General features: G+C 40.6%; 1 protein-coding gene across 3 annotated transcripts in view; it reads right to left on the bottom strand.

Annotated features, from left to right (window-relative positions):
• Positions 1 to 3,996: 3,996 nt before the first annotated feature.
• Positions 3,997 to 11,183, bottom strand: part of HOATZ (HOATZ cilia and flagella associated protein) — a 47,239-nt gene continuing 40,052 nt past the window's right edge. For all 3 annotated transcript variants that reach the window (XM_075604387.1, XM_075604386.1, XM_075604385.1), the window contains 2 exons: positions 6,066 to 6,106; positions 3,997 to 4,174 (listed from right to left, as the gene is read on the bottom strand). In XM_075604387.1, the coding sequence (XP_075460502.1) occupies positions 4,108 to 4,174; positions 6,066 to 6,106 (108 nt within the window). In that variant the 3' untranslated portion in view covers positions 3,997 to 4,107. The remainder of the gene's footprint in view (positions 4,175 to 6,065; positions 6,107 to 11,183) is intronic.

Here is an 11,183-nt window from a genome sequence, read left to right as displayed (position 1 = left end):
GGTATGCACTCAGGATTTAAAATCAATAATTCAAAATCGGAGGCAATTGGTATTAATCTTCCCCATCATTTGACAAAATTGTTACAGTTTAACTTTGACTTTAAATGGGACCTGTAAGAGACGTGTTCAGAGGTACGCAATGGAGACTGTGTTAAGGTGAATTTAAAATAAGGCTTTATTGCCTGTTTCCTTAACTAACACTGCAAACATATGAAAACCACAAAAACAACAAACGTCTATCCCTGTGTAAGGGCTAACTTACTTCCCCAATCCCTATCTGCAGGGCTGGAGGGATAATCCCATTACCACCCGATTCCCCAAAGTCTCAAGAGATACCTTAAAGCAGGTGGCCCTTCATGTCAGTCTCTCGTAGGTTCCTGGGTCCCCTGTGTTCAGGAATATAAGTCTCTGGGTGTCTTGATCTCAGCATCCCTTTGTGCTCAAGACAGTGTCTGTGTGCAGGCTTCTCTGCTTTCCTGTGACAGCTCCAAATGTCAGCTCAGGAATCTCTGTCTGTCCTTCCTTGGTTCAGCCCCACGTGTGAGATTAAGGAATCCTCCCTTCCTGTCTCAGAACAGGCTATTTCATAGAGCTGTGATTAGCAGGTTGGGTTGATTGCACCAGCAATTAACCAGCACACTGCTAAATTAGAGGCAAGTCCGTTAACAGGGATAAGACCCAAAAACATTAAAATATTTAGGCATCCAATTCCCAAAAGATATAAGCTCTTTATACAGAGTCAACAATACAGTACACCGCTGCTCAAAAAACTGGAGAAAGAGATTACACAATGGTCAGCATACCCAATCTCCTGGATAGGCTGAATTTGGGTAATTAAAATGAATGTTGTGCCACGGCTTTTGTACTTGTTTCGCACCTTGCGGATTCGTGTACCACCTCAGGATCTGGCTGACTTCCAAAGGACGCTTATTAAGTTCGTATGGAACAATAAGGAAACCTGCATTAAAAGAGATATATTATATCGTCCACAGGAGCTAGGTGGCCTAGCTATGCCAAATATTTTAAATTACTTTAAGGCAGCCTAACTAGGACAGGTGATGCAGTGGCATATCCCTCCATCATCCAAAAAATGGGTGGAGTTGGAGGCTAGTCTGACCTCACCGATACCGTTGGCAGATATAAACTGGCTAGACAAAAAAGACCGTCCGAAGATAGTCTCAGATAACCAGATCTTAAAACACTCGTGATATATGGGACTCAGTCAAGTTCAGGCTGAGGCTCACACAAAAAGGCTCCCTGATGATCCTGTTAGCAAACAACCATAACTTCATCCAGGATATCATGAAACCTATTTAGATCTCTGGAGAGGTAAAGGTATATCAAAGGTTGTAAATTTATTTTCAAAGTCCTTATTACGTTCCAAGCAATACAAGGATAGTTTGAGCTGTCAAGCACAGATTTTTATCGTTATTTTCAAGTCCAACATTTTATTGAGGAGAAGTTTGATCGGGATAACATCCAGACCTCACATATTTTTAGAAAATGTGCAGACAGGCCTCCGACAAGGTTAAAATAACATTGTCTCTATACTATCATATTAATACACTAGGCTCCCAAGACAAGGCTATATATATGCTGGCTTGGGAGAGAGAACTAGGCGAGGAACTTGACTGGAAGGACATCTGGGAGGTGGTAGCCAAAAGTTTCACCAGCATTTTAATAAATGAAAACTCCTATAAAGTTCTGTACAAAACACCAACTAAATTAAACTTAATAAATCCAAATATCTCTCCACTGTGTTGGAGAGGCTGCACACAGAGAGGGTCCCTGTCCCACATATGGCTGGACTGCCCCAAAATTCAACCCCTATGGGAGAATATATTTAGGCTCATTTTGGATACTACTGGCGTTGAGATACCAAGAGACCCATGGTTTTTAATTTTAAGTAAATCATAGGACATATTCTTAGTGCAGCCAGATGTCTGGTTACCAGATACTGGAGGCAGACCAACCCATCCACATACAGGAAAGTCAGAGAACAAATATCCAATGTTATGATGATGGAGAATTTAACAAGCTATCTCAAGGACTCCATGACTACATTCTGGAGAGTTTGTGATCCCTTTCTATAATAGGGCTTGTATTGGGAAGTACCACTTATTAGCTGAAGTATGCCATTACATGTGCTTTGCATTAGCAGAACTGTTTGACCACATGTTTGACCACTCATCAGCTTAAGTGTGCCATGACATGTGCTTTGAGTTAGCAGAGCTCTCTCTCTCTCTGTCACATGTTTACCATATATAGAATTGTTTACTGCTAAGGATGTGTGACACATCAGTTATAGTATGCTTTTTTCTACAACACTTAGCACTGATTGGAGGAAGCCTAACACAAAATACTATAAATAAGAGCCTAGGCTGGGGATAGTGCCAGAAGCTTCTCCAAAGACCGTGAAGGTGCCCTGGCCAAGAGCTCCCCTCGCTCTCTCAGGATCAGACTAGACTGATTGGGACTTACCTGGGTGTTTGGAGCATTTTTCCTGTTGTATGCTGTTAAGCTGTGCAAGCTGTAACTGAGAACATAACCGAAGCTAAGTAAAATCCCTTTTTGATTACATCTCTAAGACTGTTTACTGACTCAGAGTGTGCAAGTTATTGGCTGAATCCAGAATCTTTGCATTACAGGGCTATTTATATAGCTGAGGGGTGCGGTAGATCTTTGGGTTCCTTTCTCAAATGAAATGTTAGAAGTGATAAGAACAAGATAAATAACTATATTGTTATGTTGTACTGAAGCTGTTATGATTGCAAAATGTGGTGACACCCCCACCTATTCCCCCTCCCCCCACCCCCGGTTTATAATGTTTGTGTGTCCTTTACTTTCTGTTTCTTGTTATTAAGGTGTATCCCTCCATTATAATTATGTAGCTCCAAATGTACAATATTAGTCTGTGTTAAGAGTTACTTACACTTGACAATGTATTTGTTAAAATGGTTATTTATGTGAAAATACAAATAAAGAGATTAAAAAAAACACCAGGTTTAGGGTGCAGTGTCTTCCAGATTTCTAACAATCTGCAGCACATTTGACACAACTGTGTATTGGAAAATGGTGCAGCCTGAAAACACACTGTTTCTGTTCCAAAAATTGCCTTAGTACATAGACCCGATGATCTTCTTTGGGCTGAATCCGCAGCATAAACAGGTTGCTTAAGTTACAAGCAGCTTTGATGCAAAGGAAAGTCTGTGAGGAATGACTTAACAGTGTTTCTCTGCCCTCTTCTTGGGACACCGCAGTCAGACCAGGTTTTAGGAATAATCAATGAAATTGGCAAGCACACATTTGCAATGCCCGCGCATTTGTGCAGGATGTAAGTTACACCTGCTGTGCTCCACAAAGGTCCTGCAGAGGACACTGAAAAACATTATGGCTGCGGGTCCCTTTGCTTTGCTGCAGCCTTCAAGTCTGGGGGAAGCTGGGACAAGTCCTCCAGCAGCAGCAAGCTCCCCGGCCTGGCATCATCTTGCAAACTCTGACCGTGCAGGAAAGAGGGGCAGAGCTGATAATATTGGGCATGTACAACGTGTTGCTCTTTTCATAAGCATTACCCAAGCCGTACACTTTCCTGCAGCAAGATGGCATACTGTGCGCCATTGCTCTACCGGTCAGTGGGTCAGCAATGGTGGGAAGCCCTGGGGAACACTGGGACTTCTGGTCCACCCACACCGGTCTGCTGCATCTGCTGCTTCCAACAGGACTGGTGACTGTCTTCCAAATAACGGAAGGAAGAGAAGAGATGGGTCGGAGGTTAAACCTAAGTGTATTATGTCAATTTTCCTGGAGCGTACACAGACAAAGCTTTTTATTAATGTATGACATTAGAAGGGTTGTAGAAGTTAGCAAGACGGCCACTAGTGAATTATGTGTAAGGCTATGTGTAAGTAGGTTATCCCTAATACACGACCTGGCTGGAGTGTCATGAGGACAGTGTTAAGAAACACGGTATTGTAGGAATCCATCTTGTTGATTCCATTTTTAGTTAAAACTCAGTTTTATTAACAGTCTTGATTGCCAAGGTAGGAATGGTTTATAATAAAAATCCTGAACACAAATGACATTTGCAGCTCTCAATTTATCCTTCAGTCATTTAAGCTGTTCAACAGCCTTTATTTCTTCCAGTGCTTCAAAATCATGGCTGGGTGGAGCTGCCCTGTTGGGAACATTTAGCAACATTTAGTAGTTTATAATACATTGTAGCAACTATCAGAACGGAATAGCAGTAATCCTGTTTAAAGGATCAGTCAATGTTAAAACTCTAATGCATGCTTTATCCTGTCCTGTCTGGATTATTGTAACATACTGTTATTTCTGCGTACAATTAGCTTTAAGAATCTGGAGGTACACCTGCCGGCTATGATTTTGGTTCATGTAACTGTATTTTCACCGATTTAACTCTGCTTATTAAATCTGGGCCTACACTTCCTAGTATAATCACACTAGTTTTCCAGAAAAAGTTTGTTGGTTCAGTAAAATTAATCACAACCTACAGTACATATAGAGGGTTATTCATTAAAGTGTGATAGTGCCCACTGGATACTACTGTACGGAAACTCCTATTTAAGTCAATAGGAGTTTCATAAAGGCATTGACACTCTTGATCATTAGAGTGGCTTTATTATGTTCCCTGAAGAATGTCACAAATGCTGGGACTCAAGAGGCACATGTATAACATTCAGGGAACGTCACAAGAACTTTACTAGTTTCTAGGTGTTGATTGCATTCACTGCTTCGTAGGATGCGCCACTACTATTTCAGGTCATCAAGGGGCAGAAATCCAGCCACACTTCTGTCATCATGAAGGTTAATGAATAACCCTCCCCCCCCCCCTGGAATCTAACAATGTAACAACAACGGTAGAATGGATCTATCTGTAGCTACTTCATAGTAGATTTCAAAGGTAAATCAGTGGGTGTTCTCCGGAAGCACATTAGGAACCGGAAGAAGTTCTCCAGTCTGAGGCCTATCATGGTTCTCAAATGTAAGAATCAAGTATTAGACCATTTGCCCTATTTTCGTGTCTATAATTCATGTTGAGGTTAATAAAGTTGAACTCTTTCAATGTCATGTAAACCTGTGTGTGTCACGGACTGTGTGTCATTGGGCAAACTGTGTGTGTCAATTGGGCAAATTCAGTAACTACAGTACATTGGTCTACTCTGTAAACTGAATACATACATGTAATTCTTAGTTTATTCATTTAGATAAAGTTGATGTATATTCTAAGTGGGAAGTACAGCTCAACCCCGTTATAGCACGATCCGCTACAACGCGGATCCGCTACAACGTGGATCCAACTATAACGCGGTCTGAGCGTGGCTCCCGATTTAAAAACATCTCCAAGTTTTTTTTTTTGCGAAATGGCCGCCGCACGAGGACTTGTCCGGCATCTGCAGCTTTCTTCTCTCTGCAGCTCTCTCCTCTCTCCCTGCTTCATCAGGCTGCGTCCACATGCGCGGCGCACATATCCAAGGTTTTTTTTTTAATAACATTCAATGCTTTATTGCTAACGGACACACACCTCCCCCCACCACTAATAATATTAGCATGCCATGCACGAATCGAACCCTTCATACACTGGGAGCTATGCTTTACCTGCTACACCATAGGATTGGTGTGATGTCATTGACTCTATTATCAAACTTAACTTCTAGTGCACAGTACTGAAAGGCAGTACTGTATAGTACAAGTTAAGTTTGATAATAGAGTCAATGATGTCACACCAATCCTATGGTGTAGTGGTAGAAAATCCCTACTTCACGTGGTTGCAGCCTGATGAAGCAGGGAGAGGAGAGAGCTGCAGATGCCGGGTAAGTCCTCGCACGGCGGCAATTTTGCGAACCCGGTTATAACGCGGTCTCATTATGTGGACCCCGAGTACCACGTTATAATGAGGTTCAGCTATATATTTAAATAATGGACCAGCTATAGAACAAGTATTGTCTAATTTTCTTCTGACTTTCTTATGCTTATTTAGATGGCTTTACATAGCAACTGTATACATATGGACATCTTTTGTTGGTAGTAATTGAAAAGTAACTTACCATGTTGTTTGGGGTTTATATGCCCTGGAAATGGCTTCTTTCTGAATAAAGGAAACACTATTGAGAACAAAGTTTTCCAACACTATTTATAGATAATACATCAGAAGTAAATTCAAAGTGCACATATGGTAGTGACAGTGTCTGACGGCATGAAAGCCCCACAAGGGAAACATAATGTAGGTACCCACTACGGGGGCATAACGGGAATGTATGTTTGTACAGTGGCGAGAAAAAAAAGTGTGTGAACCCCTTAGGATTTTCACGTATTTCTCATATTTCAAACCTAAAATGTTATTAGATCTAATATAATATCTAATAATAGATAAAGATAACCTGATCAAACAAATAACACCAAACATGATACTTTTTCATCATTTATTATTTATCCACAAATGATCAAATATTCAATACCCATGTGTGAAAAAGTATGTTAACCTTTAGATTCAGTACCTCTTGAGCAGCTTTCATTTCAACTAAGCGTTTCCTGTAGCTGTTGGTCAGTTTCTCACATCGGTTTTGAGGAATTTTGGCCCATTCCTCCTAACAGAAGTGCTTCAACTCAGTGACATTTGAGGGCTTCCTTGAATGGATAGCTTCTTTCAGGTCCCGCCACAACATTTCAATGGGGTTTAGGTCCGGACTTTGACTTTTCTTCTTCCGCCATTCTTTTCTAGATCTGCTTGTATGTTTAGGCATTGACCCCAGTCACTCCGTGCACGTGCGCGTCGGAAAGTCTGGCGGCTTGTGCACCAGTCTAAGCCGCGATCTGCGGGGGTCCAGCCATGATGTCACGTGGCTGGTTCGTCCTCATTGGCTGACCCGCGGCCATGACGTGGCCAACACTCGGCCGCCACGCCAAAAGATAAAAATCTTGTCTTTTTGCAAAGGCGGTGCGCATACACTGACTGGGGCTTGCCCCATACAGGGCGGTTCTTTGTGTGCAATGTTGTTTTTAAAGAGCAGTGGTTTACGCCTGGCTATCCTGAATACCATTCTTGCTCAGTCTTTTTCTGACAGTTGAGTCATGAACACTCACATTAGCCAATCGCTATTATAGATGACGTACTTCCTGGGCGCATCTGCCCTCCAAGTATAACAGCTGAATACGCACACGTTTCTCTTGTCACATAAGGTATATACACAACTATACAAGCTAGTCTTCTATCCTGTGAATTGTGCGGGTGGAACTCAATACCACCAAAGCATTAGGACTTATTAATCCTGCCGAGTTTTGAGACTAACGGGCTATATATTTTGTGCATTTACCAATCACAACATATATGGGGTATCTGTGATCACATCAATCAAAACATATGGCAGGATCTACATCCCTGCACGAACGCAACAAACATAATCAGGAATGGAAGCAAGCCTGACTGCAACACCTGAGCAAGTCAACATTAATCTGCATTCGACTCAAGGTTCAGGTCACACATGGCAGGATCTATCCATGCGCTGGTGCCATGATCCAAATCGAATGCACGATTGGGTCTGCATGCTAAATCTTAATAAGGGTCTAGACTCAGGTCACTGCAAATTGCTGACGGCCAGTGCGCATTTTATATTGTATCCCCTATACATGTACAGTATCCAATACACACTGGATCAAAAATGAGATATTCTGTAACAGTCACACTGTGGTTAAATGGGTACATTTGTTACCATACGTAGAATTAACACTTTTTAGAATGAATTGGTACATCCAATCATAAAGTTACATTCTTATATTTATGATTATTGTTAATGTCACCTATATGCCTATTTTAATAATACTAAGTATACATTTTAATTAACTATACGTACTTACACTGTGAAGGCTATTCCTTCACCCAAGTGGTTAGAGCGAGGTACCTCTCTACTTATTCCTGGATGATTTGCCAGTTTGTTCTTGGAAAGATTTTGGTAAAACAACGGCTCCTGGGTAAAGTGACCATGGTCTTAAACTTTCTCCATTTGTCTCACAGTGAATTGGTGGAGCCCCAAATCCTTAGAAATGGTTTTATAACTCTTTGTAGACTGATGAGCATCAATAACTGCTTTTCTGAGGTCCTCAGAGATTTAATTTGATCGTGGCATGACATGTTTTCACACACCTGTCTGGTGAAGACCAAACTTACAAAGTTTCTGATCTTTATATAGGGTGGGGCCTCCCAAACTCACACCTGAAGATCTTCCTAATTATAACCTTTAATTTAGCTGATATTACCAGGGGTTAACACACACACACACACACGAAAAAAGAGAAGAAAAAAGCGCCCGATCTTCGTGTGATAACATATAAAAATTTTAATAAAACATGTGTGAAGACAATTCAAAACTCACAAGAGTACGATATAAAACAGCATTGTATAAGTTTATACTCCTATACAGGAGTAGCCACGAAGTGCCGCCGCGTCTCTGCTCTTCCGCTGGGAATGGATGTCGTCACTCCTCATCAGTGGTGTAACTGGTTTGTGATTCCTCCGTCAACCACAGTCCTTTGGCGTAGGATCCCTCTAATGAAAGAGTGCCAGTGTACCGGAGCAAAGTTTGGCCTGCTTAAACCTTTTGGCTGCTAATAAAAGTCAAAGGAGCACTGAATCATGTGCAATAATACCATCCCATTCAGTGCTCCTTTGACTTTTATTAGCAGCCAAAAGGTTTAAGCCGGCCAAACTTTGCTCCGGTACACTGGGACTCTTTCATTAGAGGTAATCTACGCCACAGGACTGTGGTTGACGGAGGAATCTGAAACCAGTTACACCACTGATGAGTGATGACATCCATTCCCAGCGGAAGAGCAGAGACGCGGTGGCACCTCAAGGCTACTCCTATATATGAGTATAAACTTATACAATGCTGTTTTATATCGTACTCTTGTGAGTTTTGAATTGTCTTCACACATGTTTAATTAATTTTTTTATACGTTATCACACGAAGATCGGGCGCTTTTTTCTTCTCTTTTTCCTTAGGTTCGTCAAGGGAGTTTGCTGCACCCAAGAAGAAAGCTGCCAGCATCTTTGTTTTATTTGAGATCAACACAGGTCTTATATATTTTTTTATTAGATTCACTCACATAGTATACATACATATATTTGGACAATAATATACACATATGTATTTTTCACATATACAGTACTTATATTTTTTTTCACATATTTTTATTTTTTCTATTTTTGTATTTTTTTTTTTTTTTTAATTATATATTATTTTTGTTCAATTATATTTGCCTCCAGTCAGCATTGTAATTACATTATTGATCATTGTATGAGCACATGATTTTTGTTCATTATCACCTTATTAGCTAAGTTAGTGGTATTCACATCGATTTATTATAACATCATTTTCAATGTAATATTTCTGGTTACATCCTTGCATTTAGGCGCAGTCTTTTTATTTTTCCCCCCATATATATATATATATATATATATATATATATATATATATATATATATAGAAAAAATAAAAAGACTGCGCCTAAATGCAAGGATGTAACTATATATATATATATATATGTTATAAAAGATTTGAATGGGGAGTGGGAGATGTGAGGTTGGTGACATGGGGTGGAGAGAGTGACATGGGGGGAGTGGCAACATGGCGGAGCACAGCGACATTGGAGGGCAGTACCTCTCTCCCTTTCACTTCCCGGTGCACAGGCAGCAGGAGCATTGCAGCTGCTGGTAGGAGTTGCTCCCCGCCCAATTCGATTAGCTTATTAATGCTATGGCACTGAAGAATACCTCCCTGGGAACTAGTGATTAAACGAGCAGCCCAGTATTTATCAGTGCACTGTCATCAAACAGATGACCAGAGGAAGCAGGAGAAGCTCAGATCTGTGGCAGCAACATCCCCACTTCCTCTGCACCAGGGAGAGAGTGAGAGCGGCTGCGCACCTGATGCTGGGTTCCAATTGGGTATGTCCCCAGTCCGTGGTGGAATTACGATATGTGCCCACCACCTACCATAGGTAGGGCCCCGGGGGGCTTTTTTAAAACATGCACCGAGGCACACCGGTGGGTCAGTCCGATCCAGAATTGTGACATGTTTAATAGGTTAATTGTAGGTGATTGTCAGCTTTTAAAAAAAAATTTTTTTTTAAATTGGACAGGTATTTCTATAACGTAACATTTCCATGGTAAACAAATGTTTTGGAGGGTTTATACAATCATGTCTTTTTGCAAATTAATTATACACAATTCTAATATTTCTTCTTTACAAAAAAAAAACCTTTTACTTTATCTTCTCTCTATATACCAGATTCCCCAAATAGAGGGAAGGTGATTACACAGCATCTTTCTATTGTACTCAAGAACTAGTACACATCGATCAACAACCAAATTGTTCCAGCAGCAGAAGGGTTGAGTTGTAATTACAGTGGCAGTAGCTATGCTTTAGGATGGGCCACAGTGTATTATTAATATCCTTATTGATTTCTTTTTTAAATTGGGTAAGGATGGCAGGCAGTAGAATACTTGGGCTATTGTTTCATAAATCACCTACGGTAGCTGCAGTAACACTGGCATTATGATATACTGTGTCTCATATCTCTACAGTATACTGCAGTACTAAGAGATAGTAAGTATGTGTGCACTTAAATACCATATCAAATCTATGCATCTTATAAACCAAATGATAGTTAATTAAAGAAGCACTTCACATTAAGCAGACACCTTTCGTAAAACAAATTGTTAATAAAAAGCAATATTTACATATATTTTTTTATTTGAATATGCATTTTAATAAAGCATTTTGGTTGGGATGTGTGAACATAAAGCCAGTGCAAAGACAAATGTGGAAACATTGCTTGATTTTCTGCGTGCATTTGCATCAAAGGTAAGAAAGAGTTCTCTACATGTTAGCCAGGCACGTTTACACGCATTCAGATTTAATTTTTTTTAACGCAAATCTAAGACATAGAATTTGATATATCTCATTAAAATCTCCTTAACTCCAACTGACACTCCGACGTCGCCCGAAAACAAATGCATTGTCGTCGCCGCCGCTTGCGCTTATAGTAAGCGATGCGATTTTTTGCAGCTGGGAATATTTGATTTTTCTGAGGCTGTCGCCTCATGTGATACAACTTTCGCGTCGCGTCGCCGGCACTATACGCGCGGCCTTAAGTTGCATGCTGAT

This window comes from Ascaphus truei, chromosome 6 (assembly GCF_040206685.1).
Source record: "Ascaphus truei isolate aAscTru1 chromosome 6, aAscTru1.hap1, whole genome shotgun sequence".
Taxonomy (NCBI): domain Eukaryota; kingdom Metazoa; phylum Chordata; class Amphibia; order Anura; family Ascaphidae; genus Ascaphus; species Ascaphus truei.
This window is presented reverse-complemented; position numbering and strand designations above follow the sequence as displayed.